We start from the raw sequence: 19,761 nt of genomic DNA on the forward strand, positions 1-19,761 counted from the left end.
TTTGGGCCTCTAATCGGGTCGCGTCGCGCCTGGCCAGAGAAAAAAAAAATCTCGCGTTGCCCAGGGGACGGGTGCGGCTCTTCACATGTCCCAACCGCGCGCACGCGCAGGGGTGACCCCCGGCTGTCCACCGTGTCACCTTGGGACAAGATCGCGAGCGACCTGGTTAGAGGGCAATAGACTGCGAACATGGTGAGGCTAATTGTGTGGTTATTTGCGCTGATTGCGGCGGTTTGCGCGTTCCCGCTTACTGTGGATGTTGCTGCGAATGACGTGGAGTGTTTCTACGGTGAGGTTGCCCGGGCAGACTCTCTGGTGGGCCTCAGTTACTCGGTGCAGAGCGGAGGGTCGTTCGACATTGACTTCCGAATCAAGGCGCCAAACGGCCAGGTTATCTACGAGCAGCTTAAGGAGCGGGAAGGAGAGTACGCCTTTACTGCGCGGCTCGTTGGCGAATACCAGTTCTGCTTCAGCAACGACATGTCGACCTTCTCCGATAAGCAGGTCGAGTTTGATCTCAACATTGACAGCGCGCTCAAGGCGCAGCTGCCGCCATCGGTGGGCCAGGGCGAGACCGAGTCTGTTGAGCGGACCATTTCCCTGATCGAGGACCGAACGAACAATATTCTGCGACAGCTGCACTATTATAAGACGCGAAATAACCGAAACGAGTCGACCGTCAAGTCGACGGGCTCGCGAATCTTCTGGTTCTCTATTTTCGAGGTGCTTCTCATGGCTGGTATGTCCGTGCTGCAAGTCACCATTGTCCAGCTTTTCTTCACGGGATCACGTAAACAGCTTGTTTAATTAATTGTATTATTTCTCCGCCCCATTGCTTCCGTACTTCCATGCCAATGGCCCCTAGTACTCCAAGTAGTGCTGTTCTAGAACTGTAACTAGCGTTTGGCGGCAATGGGACTTTGTTACGCACTCTCGTTACGCGCTGTAACGAGGTGTTACTGGGAGTTTGTTACAACCTCTTATAATGGCGTTTGCAAATTGACCTGGGGGCCAGCCCCCAGACCCCCGTAGCTCCGCTTCGCGGAGGGGCTCAATGGACCATTTTCGAAAGGATTCTCCGCGTAGCGGAGCACCAGTCCCCCCAGGAAAGCAATCGCACCGATGGGCCAGCTCTCAGTTGTTTTATTGGTCATGGCGCAAAAAATAGCAGCAACCTAATCGGTCTCTTGCCATTGATGCTCTGCGTGATACGCTTTGTGAAAACATAATGAACTGTCGCTGAAAAAAGCTGCGAATTTAAAGATAATTTACTGCTTGCTTGCCCGGGAGTTTGTTACAGACTCTTTTAATGGCGTTTGCAACGCTGTAACTAACTTCCTGCTGACACTTACCAAACTGTTGCATATTCGATGAGATCAAAATTGCAATTGAGCCCAATTATTCCATTCAATTGAAAATTTGTGTTCAGAGTATCCAATTGCTCACATGGCCACCCTCTGTGATGCGGAGCCACAGGGGGTCTGGGGACTGGTCCCCCAAGGGAGGTCAAACCCAATTGAGTACACTTGAAAATAATTTGAGCGACTTCTGCTCAGCCCTCCGCTATGGGGGTCTGGGGGACTGGTCCCCTGGGAAATGACAGACCAAATATGATGAGATCAAGCCCACAATTGAAATAATTGAGTCATTTCTGTTCAACCCTCCGCGAAGCGGAGCCACAGGGGGTCTGGGGGACTGGTCCCCCAGGCGAAGTGATACTCCAAATGTATGATGTTTTGGAAGATTATATTAAAAAAAACATATATATAATGAAAGCAAATTATTGAGCACATACATCATCTATTCGCCCAAAAAAAAGGCGCCCTAGGGAGAGGGGGGAGGTTAAGCGGACCAGAATTTGAAAGTCTCGGGCATATCCACGCTGACTGGTTTGACGGAGATGCTCGAGGTGTTAGTGTTATCGTCTTTGGCGGCGTCTTCTTCTGCGACGGCCGCGTCCTGCCGCGCAGCAATCTCGTCAGCCCCGGCCAGGGTGAGCCGCGTCGAGTCCTTGAGCAGCCGGTCCGCCTCGCCCACCAAAGACTGAATCTGTGGCTGGTGAGCGGTAATATCGCCCTGGGAAGCCTTGGCCACGGCCTGCGTGAGCAGGCTGTTGACACTATCGAGTCGCTTCTGCAGCGCCAGGCGACTAAGGAAGATCTCTTCTCGCTCCTTTTCGAGCCGCCGCCGCTCATTTTCAAGGCTGCGTTCGATCTCGGCGAACCGGTCAAGCTTGAGATTGATCTTCTTAGACTGCTGCGACATGAGCTTCATGAATTGCGAGTACATGACGCGCTCGTTGTTCGTTGCCAGGACGTGCGACCGCGCGGCAATGGACCCAAACGCCATGCTAGACGAGTCCTGCAGGCCAATGCCAGTGTCATCCTCGTTCTCCTTCTTCGGCTCTGCCTCCTTGTCCTCGTTTCCGTTAGTAGTGGTACTCTCGCCCTCGGGCGATGGCTTCTTCTCCTGGTCCTTCTCCAGTTCCTCAATCTGCTTGCGGTGCAGCTCCTTGATCTGCTCAATTGACTTACCCGCCGCCGCAGCCACGACCTTGGGGTCTACGAGCCCGGCCAGGAAAGACACTACGCTCATGACGGGGCTGTCTGGATGAGAAAATGGCACGCCATTGAGCCCGTACTTCAGCGGACCCAGGTTCCCGTCCTTGTCAAGGTACCGATCCTCAATGGCCAGGCTCAGGAACTGTAACACGCACTCGGACTTGGACTTGGTCGCTACGTGGCTGTGAATGGCGTCCCAATTGTTTGGAGTCTTCTCAATGGCCTCCAGCAGCCTTAGAAGCTCCTTATTGGTCCAGTTCGCGCGCTTATTTATCTCCGCAGGGCCCCCTTCGCTCTTTTTCGCCTGTGGCGGTTCATAATGCTCCGTTTTGTGGGCCGCAGTGCCGTTCGTCGCGTCAGTAAGCTGCCGGCCCTCTTTGGGGCCCATGAGCGGGTCAACCAGCGGCTCGTACAGCTGGAATGGGAACAGCCCTCGCGGCGTGTCGAGCGTAGGCTTCCAGTGGCCCGTGTACGGTGGAGCGACGTTTCGCGGCCGCGATTCAACGTCCGCCTGGTAGTTGATGAGCCCCCACTTCTCAAGGAAGCTGTGGACACGCATAATGGCGCACACATCTCCGCTGAGGTTTCTTCGGCACGCAGTGATTGTGAGGTACTCAAACGGGTTCAACCGATAGGTGTTGACAATGAAGTCTCGATACCGCTTGTAGATCTGTGGTGTCTTGGACCGGTTCCGCTTCGAGAAGAACTCAGGCAGAGACTTCTTCTCAATCGCGTTGATTTTCTCAATGTCGAACCACGCCGCATACGAGGGAATGACAATGGCATGTGTCTGCTGCGCCTTGACAATCTCCTCTTCACTCGTGCTCTTTTGACGCTTCTGGAGTTGCGGCTCTTCAAGATCGGCCAGGGGACGCTTTTCAGCCCCACCATCTTCCATGCTTAAATCCATGTCATTATTCTCTTCGCTGGTCACTTCTGGAGCCACTGCTGTTAGGCCCAGCGCTTGTGGCTCCATAGTTTCCTCCTTTGGCGCAGTCTCCTCCTCACTTGCTTCTTTGGCCAAATCGTCAGCCTCCAGTTCGCCAAGGATCGAAGGCTCCGCACTTGGCTCAACAGAGCTTGGTCCAGCACTTGGTTCAACAGACCCAGGCCCAGCACTCGGCACAACAGAGCTAGGTTCAACACTTGGCTCAACAGAGCTTTCTTCAGGACTTGGCTCGACATCCTTCATCTCTACGTCTCCGTCTTCATCGGCTTCTTCTTTCTGGATGCCTTCTGTTGGCAGCTCTGCCGAAGGTTCGGCTATTGAAGGCTCCTGTGCTGTTGGAGCCTCTGCTGACGGCTCTTTAACATCATCTTGAGGACCGTTGTCCTCTTCCTTTGCACTTTCGTTGTCTACCTCTTCTTCCTTGGGAGATTCAACCTTCTGTTCCTCCAAAGGCTCCTCCTCCTTCGCGTCACCAGGCTGTTCTACGCTCTCTTCTCGGCTTTCAAAGAGCTCGGCTCCTTCTTCAGCTTCTTTCGGGGCATCTTCAAACTCTTGTGGGGCACCTTCAGCCTCTCTCGGAGTGTCTTCAGCGTCCTGCGGGGCCTCTTCGTCTGAAGAGCCTTCCGAAGAGATCGAGTCCGACGGAGCTCCCTCGGCAGCGGTTTCTTCATTTGGGGCCGATTCTTCGGCCACCGGCTCGCTCACCGGCTGATCCTCGATCTTCTCTTCGCCAGTGAGCCCTCTGTCCACCGCAGGTTCGCTCTCTTCGCGTTTTTCTTCGGTCTCCGGCTCGGTTGGCGGAGCTGAGTCCATGACAGCGTCCTCAGCCTCCTGCGCAAGGGGCAGGTCTCCGTCCACCGGGGTTTGGTTCTTCTCGGCTTCCATTGGTCCTTTTCTTTTCTGCGAGAAAACACGTCGGAACCTCGCTCTATTGCTGCAGGGAAAGGTCTAAGCCAATTTCGAGGTCTTCCGCGTCGATGCAACTGTCGTGAAAAAAGGTCGTCGTGGTGGTTGGGAGGTTACCGTCGCGCTCCCCACCTCATTTCAGCCGCGAGGACGCGTAAATCGATCAACGCGTATGCCGACCATAGAGGCCGATCAGTAGACGATGACCTCCGCGAAGCGGAGCTACGAGGGGTTTGGGGGGCTGGCCCCCCCCCCCATAGTGCTTGGTAGGATATCATAGCTTGGTTGAATAGCTGGTAATAAATAATATTTTTGCAATTATAAATGGTGTATCATTAGCATTTCGTTCGTTATAAATTACTATCATCAAGAGCATCTTCAATGCGGAAGAACGGCTCAAGGAATTGGTGGCCCACATCTAGAGACATATGGCGAGCCCAAAGACCGTAGATAGAGTACAAATTGAGATGCTCCTCCTGCGGGTTGGACGAAACCTGGCGGCGGGTCAATGATAGTATCGCAGTGAGCCGGAATACAAATATGGCGCACTCTGTAACATCGTAGACGTAGGCTTCCTCTGCCCACGAGGTACCGGCGGTAAAAAACACGGCTAGCAGCTTGAAGGCATTTGGCTCGTCGTAAGCGGCCAGCGGTTGGGTGAGGAAGGAAAGCATTACAGTGTGGAGTTCTTGGAGGTTCCTGGGCATTTTGACTGGAGGCAGAGTAGTTGGCTGCTTTTCGTCATTGATGAGCGACGCCATGTCCAGGTTTGGATCCGACTCGGGCAACCCCAGGTTATCTAAATCCACGCTGTCTTGCGTATCCTCGTCTTCCTCTTCTAGGAGTTTAAATAGTTGGGCCATAGCCTGCCACTGCGGCTCGGTAAAGTCAACAATACCTGTCAGCAAGTGGGCTCTGGCCCGGCCCTCTTGTACTCCGGCATAAACCCGGTAGAGGAGCAGCACAAATTCGGTTATCCACCGTTTAACGTGCTCAAGCGGTTCATCAATGAGGTCGGGCATGATATCGTTGGTGTCATAGTCCTGTACTGACCGCTTGGCCAGCCAGGACGAGTAATACGGGGCGTATTTAAGGTCGGCCATTGCTAGGTCAATATAGCTGGAGGCAATAGACTCAATCATCTGCTCTGTAGCCAGCTTCGGCGGCGCTATCAGTCTTGCAAGGTGTGGCCCTTGTTTTGCTGGGGGCACAATGCGATTGAGTGCCGAGGCTTCGATATAGTGTGGTGTTGGAGCTTGGCTTTTGGGTAGGCTCAGCTTGCGTTTCTTTTTGGGGCGGGAAATCTCTCTTTGCACTTCTTCGTCTTCGTCGGTAGCACCCTCTTCTATAGATGGTGGGGTGACGAACGAGCCGAGTTCTGGAGAGTCCGGAGGAGTTTCGTTGACTTGGCCGCTCTGGAGGACATTGGCGAGGTACTGGTTGAAGTTTGCAACTGAGAGAATTGGCGAATTGGCAGACACGTCTGACATCGGCGAGCTGATCTCTTCTTCATCGGCTTTTTCCTGGACAATTTTTGTGGTTGTGATTGACTCAGTAACAGCTTGGGGTGCTGTTGCAAATTGTTGTGAATCGAACTCACTAGGAGCAGTCTCGTATTGCGTCTCCATTTTTTCATTCTCAACAATCCCGTTTTTCTCTTCGTTTTCTTCTTCCTCGTCCTTTTTCTCCTCCTCGGCTTCTTCCTTTTCCTCCTTTGCCATCTCAACGTTAATAGTGATAACTTCTTCCTTTTCTTCCATTTCCACTTCTTTAACAGTGGTAACATCTTTCTTTTCTTCCATGTCCACTTCGTTAACAGTGGTAACATCTTCCTTTTCTTCCATTTCCACTTCGTTAATAGCGGTAAGATCTTCCTTTTCGTCCATTTTCACTTCGTTAATAGTGGTAACATCTTCCTTTTCTTCCATTTCAACTTCTTTAACAGTAATAACATCTTCCTTTTCCTCCACCTCAGCTTCTCTACGAATGGAAAAATCTTCCATCAACTCAATGCCCTTGTCAGATACTTCCACCTCAACTTCTTTAACAGTGGAAACATCTTCCATCAACTCAATGCCCTTGTCAGATACTTCCACCTGCTTTGCGGCTATCTGCTCGGAGTGAGTAATGGCGACTACCGCTTCTTGAGACCTACTAGCATCGATAACATCCGTTGCTCCAGTAGGACCAACGGCATTCATGCCTTCAGTTACTTCGACGATATCCCTTTTTTCTGCTCCTTCTGTAGCACCGACAATATCCCTTCTTTCTGCTCCTTCAGTAGCACCAACAACATCCATGCCTCCGTTCTGCTTTTCACGAAGTTCAGGCAGAATAGAGGCATCAGCAGTCTTCGGCTCATTCAGCGAGGTAGCCTCATCCATCTGGCTATTGGCATCCGAATCGAAATCGCTTGATAACTTGTCGTTGAGGATCTTCGACACCTTGACCCCAAACGCTCCCCTAGCACTCGAAAACCCACTATTAGGAACTCCAGAAGTCGGCTCTTCGCTCTCTTCTATCTCAGACGACCTCACCTCACTGCGCTCTTCGTAGCCCATACCATGATCGAGTAAGCCTCTCCTTCTCAGCAATGCCAAAGTGTCAAAATATTCCTCGACATGGGGCACCGAGGGGAATTCTGGTTGGTTGACTAAATCAGTCCAACTAATCTCCTGCTCGTTGACCAACTCGTTGTACTCCTCGTCGGCGTTATCCAAGTTTTTGGCTGGGCTGTAATTAACCGCGTTTGCTCTCTTCTTCTCGCTAGACGACAGTACGGATGCCGGGATAGACTTGGGCTCTGGCCTCAGGATGTCAAAGGCGTAGATCTCCACTGGATAGTGTCGCCTGCTGGCCATCGCCTTTGTATCGCCTAGGACAAAATACTCCATAGTCTTCACTTCCACCATGCGACTGTGGTCCTTAATACCGCAATTCAACCGATGCAGCCCAATAGTATTGTTCGAATAGCAGTCCAAACACAAATATCGCTTCCCAACTCTCAATCCTTCCAACGGCGGGTACTTTTTCAGTCTCAGCCCGTTTGAATCAGGCTCGGCCACCTCGTCGATTCTATCTTTGTAGGTGGTGAAATTGAACTTCTCACAAATAGACTGGTACGCCTCGCTTTGTTTAAAAGCTTCGCCCTCCCGGCTGACAAACCCGCTACAATGGGTACACACCTGAGCGTGGATCGAAATGTCGTCCTTCGCCAGGACGTAACCGGCCTCACGACACACCACAAGCTTCTGGGCATTGTCGATGACCATCTCCGAATTCGGGAGCCTCGTATAGGTTACTCCTTCTTTGCTATCAAATCGAGGAGTTGCCCGGTACGACTTGTCCAGGTGATCATGGCTCGACTCGCGGAAATGACGCTGCATAGCACGCTGGACCTTGAGCTCATTGTTCGAATTGGGCGACACGTAGAGCAGAAACTGGCAATTTGGAATAGGACAGGCGTGGAAATACCGCCCTTTGTCAGATCTCAGTACCTTGGATTGGTGTGGGGTGCCCACGGCGTACTTCCCGGGCGCCTCACTAATCAACGCCGGTGACTTGATAGGCTTGCGGATCTCCAGATTCACAGGGCGTGGAGCATTCTACCTTTATTAGCACACCATTACTACTAAATCATCGCCTCAAATATCACTTACTTGGCTCGTCCACATCATTCGCTGTGATTTGGCACACACGTAGAGCAAGTCGTGAGGGCGCGCCTGCAAAATCTCGTTTTCTTGGTTTAAGTGATATTATGTAATCTCTCAACCGCGTCTCCCACGCGACCTATTAGCTTCCCTGAGGCCAGCCCCAGACCCCGTAGCTCCGCTTCGCGGAGGTCTTGTTTAAACTACTGTACTTTAATTCATTTCGGATGTAGCATCTCAATGTTACCTACTCCTTAGTGGTGCTACGGAGCTACGGGCGATTGAGGACTAGCTCCCAAGTCAATTGATGCAATGTTCATGGAGGGACCAGTCCCTCCAACCCCCCCCCCCCCCCCCTTGAGGCTCTGCGGAGATATTTTATATGCCATCAATTGATCTCCGCGAAGCGGAGCTACGGGGGTTTGGGGGCTGGCCCCCAAGTGAATTGATGGTGTTTTCAATAGCGAGGAATTGTTGTATGGATGTGCTCGCTGGTACACAGTAGGATTAATCAAAGAGGTTCGGTGAAAAGTCGTAAGTTCGTCAATTAATACACCCTATTTAGCAGCGTTTTGTTAGACCGTAAATACAAAATAACTTAATCAATAACTTAATGGATCATCATCGCACCTGGCTCTCCTCGCTCTTGACAGCCACATAGAACTTGCTCTGATCGCAAAAGCCCTTGCCGAGCAGCCGATAGCTCATGCCGCGGCACGGCACCCATGCATTGTTGCGGTTGTCCGGGTTAATCGAGTGCACGTTATACAAGTGGTTGCCGTCTTTGCGGCCCATCGTAAACAGCTTGCCCTCGTTGTAGCAATATATACACAGGAACCGCTTGTCATTGTCGTCATTGTCGTCGCGGTACGTACCCGCCAGCCGCCGCAGCATGCCAGCCTCGTAGTTCGACTCGTCGCTGTGCGGCTGCACAATCTTCCACGGTGACAGGTCCACGTGATCAGCAATGCGTTGGTAGTCGTCCTCCGCCGTCAGCGTCTCGTCAAACGCCTGGCACATCTCGCACAACTTGGCGTGGGCCGGAATCTCGTTCTTGGACAAAATGTACGACCCGTTGCGGCACACCGCCAGATTGAACTCACGGTCGACAATCATGGCCGTGTTGGCCATAGCCGCCGGTACGTATGCCTCCTCAGGCTTGTAGTTGGCTACGGTGCGGTTCTTGAGCCCCTTGTGCTGGTTGCGCCCCATATGGCGCTGTATCTCCGGCACCTTCTTGCCCATAAACTGACAGTGCGGGAACGGGCACGAGTAGTACCGCTGATTGTTGGCCGTGTACACCTCAATCGGCTTGACCGCCTCGACGGCCGCTGCCGCCGCAGCATCGTGCTCCAGCGTGCTCGTGTCTACTACCGACGCCGCACCGTTCGCGCCGTTCTCGTGCGGCGGCGGAGGTGCCGCATGGTGATGCTGCGGCTGGGGCGGCGGCGGCTGGAGCTCGTCGCTCGTCGGCTCGAGCCCCACAGGCATGCCGGGAGGCGCGCTTAAATTGTGCGGTGCCTGGTGGTGGTGGTGCTGGGTCTGCGGCGGCGGAGCCTGCGACGCCGCGGCGCTAGCATTGAGCATTGCATTGGCCAGGTCGAGATCGGCCGCGGTGCCATTGTGAGGGTGGTGATGGTGGTGGTGGTGCGACCCGTCGACATTGGCGACCGCCGCAGCGGCTGCGGCCGCCAGCGAGTGCTGGTGGCCCTCCTCTGTCGCGGCAAAGAAGTTGGCCTCATCGCCTTCGAGAATACGGTACTCCTGGTTCTGTGTATCCATTCCTCCCTTGTGCCCAAAACAACGTCTTCGTTTTTCTTCTTGCAGCGCTTGTCGACGCGTAGCTTTGGTCGAATTTGCCAGTCGAAGGAGAAAAGGGAAAAAATGTGTTGGGACGGGCCTTAACTCAGAACCTAACTAACATAACAGGTTAATCAAGTAGGCGGTACCAGGCGTACTCCCAAAGTTGCAGAGAGCCGCGTACATGTCAGCACGTTACGGCGCCACCCGTAGCCGTCTATTGGCCACTCATGGGGAAGGTGAAAACCAGTAGAAAATAATCTAAAAAAAGGCTACCCGGGACCTCTATTTTATCTCCCAGGGTATTTGCCCGGTCATTTTTATGGCGTGGACAACATGGAGAGGGAGGGGAAAAAGTGTTTGTTAGAAAGATAAAATGGGTTGGTGGGAGGCGTGGTCGATATTCGTTCCGCTGGCCCCCTCCCCCATCCAGCGCAGACACTGTGGAGTGCGCTCTATGAGCGTGGTGGTCGCGTGTCGCTTGAGCTGGCAGGCCCATGGACGAGCGCTCCCGTCCGGCGAGGGCAAGCGAGCACTGCGCGCCTCGCCATGACCACTGAAAAATACACAAAAAAAAATCAGGCCGCGGGGTGCTGCTGGTAAGCAACAGGGGCGTATACACTGTGACTGGTCGTTTATTCGTATTTATGCCTACTTAGAAATTGCTACTTGCTTTGGTCGCTCGATGGATACTTCGTTAAACCCTCTTTCCGTAAGGTGGTGAGGTTTGGAGATGTCTCTGTGTATACCTCAGCACGCCAGCGTACCACTCGTCACGGTCTGAACCCGTCATCTACCACTAGCCCTAGGAGGTAGGGATACTATGTATCTTAGTAGATAAGAGGAATGAAATATGTCTAGAGTCATTATCTGAATAGACATGACTAGGCATAGTGTGTGAAAAGTTTTTTGATGATACCTATGGTTGGCACGGTGTTATTGATTGTGGGGATTAGCCTTGCCTGGGGGGGAAACACCCTCTCAGTTCTTCCCTATTACATATTCAATTACCCTTAAACTAGTTCCGCTAAAGTACAGCTTGGTTTTGTTACTTGGGGGCCAGCCCCCAAACCCCCGTAGCTCGGCTACGCCGAGGAATGGTTGAAGTCTGGAGATGTCTCCGCGAAGCCCCAGGGGGGGGGGGGGGGACCAGGTGCATTATAGGAGTGTATTATCCAGACTCGTTACAATTTTATTAATATTGCCTAACCTATGTTTAACCCCACATAACTCATATGGGAACCATTCTAAGGAGTATAGAATGTACGATCTCGATTGTGCCACCTATATCGTAGATTTACTCCTAGATCTTCTGTATAAGACATACGAGTACCCCCCACGCCATGGAAAAAGACCGGTAATCCAGTAAATATATCAATTTCGCCAATGTATCAAGGTTATATATTAATGCTGTTTGTATAACTACATAATCTCGTAAAAAATGCTGTGAAGCCCCTCCTTTTTGCTTCTCCTCATCTCACATCCGCAGGGTAAAACGCTTTTACAGGGGAAGATCACTGGGGTGTCGGGTACCACTGCCTAAAAGTGGGACCTTCGGAGTTGGACGAACCTCGGACTTCCCCCGCAGACGAAATCGAGGAAGCAGTTGCAGTAAACGGGGAGAAGAGTCCCGTTATAAGCAAGCTGTTTTCCACCCCTATATTAGCAGGGGTTTTTGAAATTAGAGGGTAGAATTTTTTTTGTATACACCATGTCGCTCTCCAAGCCATCGCCAACTCTGTTGCAGTCGTACCTGACCGAGCTCCAGGCCAACCCTATTCGAACCAAGTCGTTCACCACGGCGAGCCTTAATGCTGTGTCGGAGCTTGTTGCTTCCGTGCTCGCAGGCGAGAAGGACCCCAAGACGGGCTCGTACTTTTCGTCGCGAATTATCAAGATGGCTCTTTACGGTTTCTTCGTGTCGGCGCCGCTGTCGCATTACCTGGTGCTGGCCCTGCAGCGAGCGTTCCGAGGAAAGACCGGCGTGTTCTGGAAGATCGGCCAGATCATTGCATCTAACCTGTTCCTGGCGCCTATCCAGGCCTCTGTGTTCCTCTTCTTCATGAGCATCATCGCCGGCGCTCGGTCTACGGCCCAGATCGTCGCCTCCTACAAGGCCGGCATCTGGCCGGTGATGCGAGCCAACTGGTGCACCTCGCCAGTGTCCCTGGCCATTGCCCAGGCCTTCATCCCAGAGCATGCCTGGGTTCCTTTCTTCTCCATCATTACTTTCTTCTTGGGTACTTACAACAACATGATTGTCAAGAAGAAGCGACAGCAGGCCGCTCGATTGGCCAAGGAAGAGGAGGAGAAGGACAAATAGACGTAGACGTTTGTATTTGTATATCTACCAGAAATATACGGACCTTTCTATTTATCTTGGCTAATGAAATTTTCACTACCGGTATTACTATTCCTCGGCGTAGCCGAGCTACGGGGGTTTGGGGGCTGGCCCCCAAGTAAAGGGGAATTGAATTGAATTTCGAAATGGCTTGGTGATTCAAGTTGGTTTCTCGAAGCAGTCATATTAGATAGTATACAAATCACTAAAATAATATACAATATCATATACAGATTAGTAGAAAATAAAATAAAATAAAAATAATTAGTCGACGTCCGGTTGAGACCACATCCGATCCTCGTCTCTATTCCTTCGACCGCTCGGACCATAGAGCCGGCGCTCTTCTCGCAGCCACGGATGCTCCACAATCTCGCGGATCTGGGCTCTCGTCTCCCAGTCCATGTCGAGACACCGCTCGCACACCTCGCGGGCTAATTTACCGCCTCGTATTTCAAGAGAGCTCTTATCCCAGTCCCCCTGCAGAATCATCATGCGCAGTTTGGGCAAAAATGCGTGGTTCCAGGGGAGATGGCCCATGAACAGAGCGTGGACAACAACGCCATACGACCACATATCGACCGACGGGTCAATAATAGGGACCGACGAGGTTAGCAGCTGCGGACATGCGTACGGCAAAGAGCCGAAATTCTGCGTCGTAGAACTGTTGAGGAGCTTCTCCACAGGAGGAGCGTGCCAGTCGCGGACCTGCACGCCAGTGGGCGACACTGGGTCGCCTCCACCCCCTTTTTTACTGTAAGTGCCTCCTCCGCTGCGGCTGGCGCTATTGTTATTGCTCTGGTTAGTGCTTGTTGACCCATTGTCGGGCTCCTTGGTTAGTTGAGAGAGGTGTGCCCTGCTGTGTTGAATGCGCAGCGGATCATGCAGGGGCGGTGTCGCCATCGGGTCTTCGGAGTGGACGTCGGGTGTGCCGTGCGACGAGCTGTGGTGGCTCGAAGCAAAGTAGCTCGATCCTTCTGAATGAGCGCCGTCGGGAGTGTGCGTGTGATATTGGTTGAACAGAGACGAGGTGTCTGAGGGGCCAATGACGTTATGCGAATTGCAGCCATTCTGCCGGCTACTCTTGGTGCTACTTTTTTCCGTCTTGTCGTTATTATTGTCGTCACCAGACTTGGTCGTCGATGCATCATCGTTGGGCTCGTAATAGTCGCTCATGCCAAAGTCACACAGCAGCAGCTTGGTGGTGCCGTCGGGCATCTCTTCCAACAAGCAGTTTTCGAGCTTAACGTCTCGATGTACAATGCGCATGGTATCGTGGAGATAAAGTAATGCACTAGAGAGCTGGTAGGCGTACTGCTTGATGAGCGGCACGGCTAATGTCCCACGATGGTTCTTGACGAGATCAAACAGGGTCCCGCCCGTGATTTTCTCGGTAAAGCAGTAAATGGCTTTGGCGTTGTCCTCGACAGACAGGAGCCGCAGAATGTACTCATGGTCGAGCGTCTTCCAGATGGCAACCTCATGGTCGAATTCGCATTGCACCCGCTCCATGTACTCTGGGGTCGATTGCGGATTGTACTTTTGGACGATTTTGACCGCTCGCACGACTTTCTTTCCATTTTCCATTGCGTGCGCCTCCTTGACCTGGCTGAACCCTCCGTAGCCAATGAGCTTGCCAATGATATAATCTCCTACCTGCTCGCCCAGCTCGTCACCACCGAAGCTTGCGCTTGAATTGTTATTGTTATTATTGTTGGATCCACCGGTGACTGCGTCGGCTGTCGCGCCCAGCCGGCTCAAAAACTGGAAAGCCGGGGAATTGGACGGGGAGGACGAATCTGTCGAAATTTGCGACACGGAGCGGGTGTTTATAGGGTACATGGTGGCCGAGCGGTCTCTCTGGCGCTGTGAGAAGGGAATTGGCCGCGATGGATGTTTGGTGACCACGGAGGATGGCAATGAAGTTGATCTATCGTCGGTGGGGGAGTTCCCCTGGGAGTACTGCTGCTGGACGGCCACCTTGAGCTTGCGGCGTGTGCTGAACGGGATGGCCTTCCACTCTGCCTCGGAGAGCCCCATTGTCGGGGACATGGCGGCCTCCGGCGTAATGTTGAAGTCGAGGTCACTTGGGGCCGGGGGCGGCGAGGAGGATGGGATGTTGACATGGGTCTGCAGCATGTCGCGGAGGCGATCAAAGTTAGAGTTGTGGGACACCGAATCAATTGACGGCGTCGGCTGGTCCTGGCGGCGCAGGCTTTCCGACAGGAAGGATCTCTTGGCGGACGATGCGGAGGACGGATCGTTGTGGTGGCGTAGCAGCTGAGGTCGCGGTGGCGAGGAGGTATCTAGCCTGAGCGCGAATCCTCGCTGGGTAGACGAAGGCGACGGCGACTTGGAGTCGTTGTGCCAGTCGTCATTGCTCATTTTTTTGTCGCCCTATCCTACTAAACTCTCCACCCAAATTCTTCTTCTCCACTCTGCAAATAATAAAAACTCTGCCAATAGCGTTCTCAAAAAGCTAGTCTTGGGGGAAGGAGAAGCGCTCTTAAAAAAGCTAGTCTTCGGAGGGAGTAGGAGCGATGTAGAGAGAGAGCCCTTTTATTAGCTGGTGTAGTATTTTATCAAGAGAGAGCTGAGCTATAATCGCCTAGGAGCCTGATCTTGGTATTTACTTTGAAAGAGGAACCAAAATGTTATAAGCCAAAGTACCGCACTAGCTTGTGATAGTAGCTTGGTGGGTAAGAATAACGTGAGGGTACCAACTAGTAGGTACAGTACCGGCAGTAAAGTAACAAGCAGGTGTAGTACCGTGCAGTAGAGTAATTCTGGTAAAAGTAACAAGTAAAAATAATGCGGTTCGTTTAGCCGAGTCCACGCATGGGATGTATCTTGGGTCGTTCTTGTTCTGCTGAGATATATCCAAATCAACAGTGCGGAGACAGATAGATATGACGAGAGGCACCCAACCCAAAAACCCAAACGAGCCTCACCAATATATATGGCTGGAAACCTACTACCTAACGCACCTAATTTATTACAAGCGGCACGAGATACACCACCAATCAATTGGTTGCAATAAAAAAGCTTTTCTCTCCCCGCGGATGTATCCGGCTCGTTTTGCCACTTTGAATATGTACGCTATATACGGGCGGTTATGGGCTCTCTTGTGTGCTGAGGAAAGGTCCAGTGTGATTGGGTAGTGATAAAAGAGAGGGTGTAATAGAAAGAATGGGCAGAGCCGATGCACAGCACCGCACCCACGTTTTTGGCCACAGCAATCCGCGCGCGCACACTACCAAAGACAGGCCCTCATCTGATATCTCAACCCACAGCGTAAAATAGCATAGTATGGGGAAAATATGTATGTAAAGTACGTAGGTGGAGATATGGTATTATGTTTTACGCGTGACGTTTGGTTGTTGTAGTCTAGAATGACCATTTTCCGTGTCATGTCTGGTGTTTACAAGGGCTATAACTATGACGTACAATGAGGTGTCGCGCATACCATACGACAGTCCATACATACATACTTACATACAATGGGTGTGTTGTGTGGGGAAAGGGTGTACACCCCATTGCATTGTTTTTCCCAAATACGAGCCTCATGCGGCTCGCGCGGCTATTTCTTTCCCTCCCCCCCTTCTCTCAGGCTATATTGTAGTACTGCAAACCAACCTGCACCAATCCGACACAACTTGCACCAATTCCGACACAACTTACACCAACTTCTCCGAAACAACTTACACCTACTCCTCCGACACAGCTTCATGATGATAAGTGATGTCCTGGGTAAAGGATGTAAAAGATATGGGGCGTCGTCAATGGAATGCTGACGTACCACCACAGATCCCTGTCGCTTAGAATATTCCCCCCCTGTATTTTGTACAGTACAATTTTGTAGTAAGTCAGTCCCAAATTTACGCTCACTGCGCAGATTCACGTACGAACCCCTGCAGGAAGACCCAAAAAAAAAAGGGGGTGGCCCGCCATATGCATATGGAGCGAGGGAGGGGGGAACGGCTCTAGCACTGAGGCTGGAACGACACACGTCCCTTGACGCGTTTGGTCTTGCGCGCGCATAGCCGCCTATAGACGTACATGAAAAATGGCCCCAGAGCGAACACCACACATACACCTACGTAGCGTAGCCCCCCCTCCCCTTCTCTTTGCTACGTATTGTTGGGTTCGTTTCTTTGAAACTCGTGTTTGAGCCAAGTATCAGCAGAATTGTGTGAGCACACACCAAACACTTTTCAGGGAGACGCACAGCAGCTCGTTACACCTCAATACTGTCTTGGTAGAGTAGTGCATTTGCCAGGTCTTATTTTAGCAGCAGAACTTGGCTTTTACACTATACATCCCCTTTGGACCCCCTGGAAACGACACTAACACCCATTTTTTTCCCTCCCCTGTTGCCTGTTCTCTTTTACAAAAAAGTGGTCAGGGCATCCTGTTCTTTATTTGTTATTATTATTTAGTTTTGTATATTTCGTATTGTGGACCGCGTATTAGGGGGGCCTAGGTGAAGCAGGGATGGACAATAGTTCGGAGCTTCTCAACGAGGACGACCTGTTCGACCAACTGTCCTCTTCACCCTCGATCAATGAGGAGGAGATTGATTTCCAGTACGTGTATGCCCTGCGCACGTTTATAGCCACAGAAGAGGGCCAGGCCAACGCCCAGAAGGGGGACGCCATGATCCTGCTCAACGACACAAACTCGTACTGGTGGCTGGTGCGGCTCGTCAAGAACTCGTCTGTCGGGTTCCTGCCCGCGGAGTACGTCGAGACGCCCTGGGAGCGCCTGGCCCGGCTCAACAAGCACCGCAATGGCGAGATTAGCCTGCCGGCGTCCCACATTGCCGCGTCCGCGTCCAAGAGCCTGGGCAAGATGTTTCGCTCCAACCGCAAGAAGGCCAAGCCCAAGACGGTCACTTTTACCACGACCCTGACCTATGTCTCTGCGTCTGAGTATGACTACTCGGAGGACGAGGCGGACGGCGAGTACGAGGACGAAGAAGAAGAACAAGAACAAGAACAAGAACAAGACGACAATAACACAAACGACGGTAACGAATTGACGAACGACACGAGTAATGACTATTCTACGAAGCCGCTAAACACTAACCACAATGCTCCTGGCGATCGCATCATCTCGATCAAAGAACGTGTCGGATCCTACCTAGCAGACGACTCGGACGACGATGGGTACGCACCACCAGCCCCTACTATTACCACTAACAATGCGCCTGCTCCGTTGGTCATCAACAAGGTGCGCGACAAGCCGGAAAGTAGCTCGGAGGACGCGTTCGACAAGGCAATCCGCGAAACCGAAGCCGCTAGCAAAGAGGAGAAGAAGAAGAAGTCAAAGTTCTTCTTCAAGCGTAAAGACAAGAATATCCAGGGAGAGGACCTTGGCGCCACCCTGTTGGCAGAGGCAGAGGCCCAGGCCGCTGGTGTCGATCCTGAAGAAGAGAAGCAGGCTCGGCGCAGGTCGCTACTGCGAGCAAAAGGATCGGTCGAGCAGATCCAGACGCTCAAGAAGATTGACAGCAATGCGTCGGTGGAGCTCATTCCTTCGCCTAACAGTGCTGCCGAGTCTGGGTTCAATTTGTTCAAGCGTAAACCGAAAAAGGAGGAGAGAGTTCCTACGCCGCCATCTAACAGCCGTGGTCGACCTTCTTTGGATACCAAGCCTCCATCTCTGGATGCTAGGCGTCCATCTGTCGATACCAAGCGTCCGTCTTTCGATACCAAGCGTCCGGACATTGTCAACAACAATAACAATAACCAGAGCATTAACCATAACCAGAGCAGTAATGCACCACTGCCTAACAACAGAGCCCCACCATTCCCGGGTCAGCAATACCCTCCGGACGCTAATCGCGAAAAGCCTAGGGACCCGCGTAAAGGACCGTTGTCCCCCAGTTCGCGTATGCGGTCGGAGCTCGAGCGGCTTTCTCCTGAGATGCGAATGCGTCTCAAGCAAAACATCCACTCAAATTCCAGCTCTCCTGAGCCTCAATCGACCCCCAATTTCGGCCCGAACAACCCCCCAATCCGGCCAGGGTACCCACAGTCACCACACCCTCTTTACTCGCAAAAGCATGGCCAGGTACCACCAACCGGCCAGGGCCAGCGCAATGCATCTTTTGAACACTCGTATCCGTTCCCAGTGACGCCCAAGCTCCGCGACTCGTCTCTGCAGTCTATCGGAGCCAGCAGCATTCAAAGCGAGTCCAACTTCCAAGTCGTGCCTGGCGCCGTGTCCTCACACCCCATCCCGCAGCGGCTGGCGCCTGGGCAGCGCCCAATGGCGCCTCTACAGCCTCCTCAGCGCTACCACAAGCCAGATCACCGGCGCCAGTCCGTCCCCGTTGACCAGCTGCATGGCGAGGACGAGGAATGGACGCGCGAGTCAATGTGGGACACAAAGCGAAAGTCTGCGGCCGACCTCGTCGACTGGTACAGCGTAGAGAAGCCACAGGCATTGAAGCTAGACACTTCCTTTGGCTCCGACTCGTCCACCAGCGATCTCAACTCACAAACTCCTAAATTGGTACCCCAGCCCCATGGTAAGCCCGCTTCTTCCTAACCCTTAAACCGTTTACTAACACCAGAGAAGATCTAGATGATGATGATGATCACGAGTTCCAATCTCGCGATTCCGGCGAGACCGTCAAGCCAATTGATGGTGACGGAAGCGCGGTTAGCGCTATATTTTTGGAAAAGCCAATTCTGCCCCTGAGCGTGTCTTCGGATAATCTCAAGGCCGGGAGCAAAAAGCTTGTCTCTGTTATAGACTCGGAGGTTGAGGTTACGGCGAGCCGCACTATCACTCCGCCGCAGAGAGACCATGCATACCACCATTCTAGTGGCGGTGAGTCCCTCAAGCCAAGAGACAATAATGCGTTTAGACCAAACTCTGTAAATTCAGACCGATGCCACAGCGAGAGCACCAGCGGCAGCGCACATCAGACTCCTACGACTATTACTACTATTAGCGAGCGGTCGCATTCGTCGGTGTCCACTTCTTCCCCGCCATTTCTAGGCGAGGACGCTGATGAGAGTACGTCAGAGCAGGACGAGACCCCGTTGCTACTGGCACACTCTCCGAACGGCACGCGACAAGAGCCGATCAACTACTGGAATGGCTCTACCTCGTCACTGTCGCTTACGAGCGATAAGACGCTTCAAATGTCGCTCAAGCAGACCGTTATGATGGAGGAAAAGCTGGCCAAGGCACCAATTGTCGAGCGCAAGCCAGTTCCTGGGCCGCCTCAGCAACAGCGACTGAAAATGAGTAACCTGAATGATTTGCATCCTGACATCGTGCCCATTTTCAAAGACACGAGCGACAGGTTGGGTGTTCTCAGCAGCAAGCTGGACGAGTTGCTGAAGAATTATCGATGATAAGTATATTTTATATATGTGCATAATTTGTAATGAACGATTTTTAATTACCCTCGAATTACCCTCATATTATTAATCGTTTTGTCTACATGGTACATGGTCTCTAAGGAGGACCAGTCATGCTGATTATGTTTTGTTTACTGTCCAGCTGAACTACCATGTGTTAATCTCACCAGCTTGAGGT

General features: G+C 52.2%; 7 protein-coding genes across 7 annotated transcripts; 3 read left to right on the top strand and 4 right to left on the bottom strand.

Moving 5' to 3' along the window:
• Nucleotides 1-189: 189 nt before the first annotated feature.
• Nucleotides 190-807, top strand: ERP2 (emp24/gp25L/p24 family protein; the record flags this gene model as incomplete). Its single annotated transcript, XM_076686865.1, has 1 exon — nucleotides 190-807. The coding sequence occupies one exon, from the start codon at nucleotides 190-192 to the stop codon at nucleotides 805-807; it is 618 nt and encodes a 205-aa protein (XP_076538901.1).
• Nucleotides 808-1,842: 1,035 nt separating this feature from the next.
• SWI3 (Swi3p) lies at nucleotides 1,843-4,395 on the bottom strand (the record flags this gene model as incomplete). Its single annotated transcript, XM_076686866.1, has 1 exon — nucleotides 1,843-4,395. The coding sequence occupies one exon, from the start codon at nucleotides 4,393-4,395 to the stop codon at nucleotides 1,843-1,845; it is 2,553 nt and encodes an 850-aa protein (XP_076538902.1).
• A 371-nt stretch (nucleotides 4,396-4,766) lies between these two features.
• On the bottom strand, nucleotides 4,767-8,093 carry EBP2 (Ebp2p; the record flags this gene model as incomplete). The annotated part of the gene is made up of 2 exons (XM_076686867.1): nucleotides 4,767-8,021; nucleotides 8,076-8,093. 2 exons carry the CDS (start codon nucleotides 8,091-8,093, stop codon nucleotides 4,767-4,769), a joined length of 3,273 nt encoding a protein of 1,090 aa, XP_076538903.1.
• A 594-nt stretch (nucleotides 8,094-8,687) lies between these two features.
• On the bottom strand, nucleotides 8,688-9,848 carry TRVA0_045S00804 (uncharacterized protein; the record flags this gene model as incomplete). The annotated part of the gene is made up of 1 exon (XM_076686868.1): nucleotides 8,688-9,848. One exon carries the CDS (start codon nucleotides 9,846-9,848, stop codon nucleotides 8,688-8,690), a length of 1,161 nt encoding a protein of 386 aa, XP_076538904.1.
• A 1,729-nt stretch (nucleotides 9,849-11,577) lies between these two features.
• On the top strand, nucleotides 11,578-12,189 carry TRVA0_045S00826 (Mpv17/PMP22 family protein; the record flags this gene model as incomplete). The annotated part of the gene is made up of 1 exon (XM_076686869.1): nucleotides 11,578-12,189. One exon carries the CDS (start codon nucleotides 11,578-11,580, stop codon nucleotides 12,187-12,189), a length of 612 nt encoding a protein of 203 aa, XP_076538905.1.
• A 282-nt stretch (nucleotides 12,190-12,471) lies between these two features.
• Nucleotides 12,472-14,589, bottom strand: NNK1 (protein kinase NNK1; the record flags this gene model as incomplete). Its single annotated transcript, XM_076686870.1, has 1 exon — nucleotides 12,472-14,589. One exon carries the CDS (start codon nucleotides 14,587-14,589, stop codon nucleotides 12,472-12,474), a length of 2,118 nt encoding a protein of 705 aa, XP_076538906.1.
• A 2,109-nt stretch (nucleotides 14,590-16,698) lies between these two features.
• TRVA0_045S00870 (uncharacterized protein) lies at nucleotides 16,699-19,577 on the top strand (the record flags this gene model as incomplete). The annotated part of the gene is made up of 2 exons (XM_076686871.1): nucleotides 16,699-18,739; nucleotides 18,790-19,577. 2 exons carry the CDS (start codon nucleotides 16,699-16,701, stop codon nucleotides 19,575-19,577), a joined length of 2,829 nt encoding a protein of 942 aa, XP_076538907.1.
• Between the last annotated feature and the right edge of the window lie 184 nt (nucleotides 19,578-19,761).

This window comes from Trichomonascus vanleenenianus (genome assembly GCF_965637985.1).
Source record: "Trichomonascus vanleenenianus strain CLIB 3782 genome assembly, contig: TRVA0_045S, whole genome shotgun sequence".
NCBI lineage: Eukaryota > Fungi > Ascomycota > Dipodascomycetes > Dipodascales > Trichomonascaceae > Blastobotrys > Blastobotrys vanleenenianus.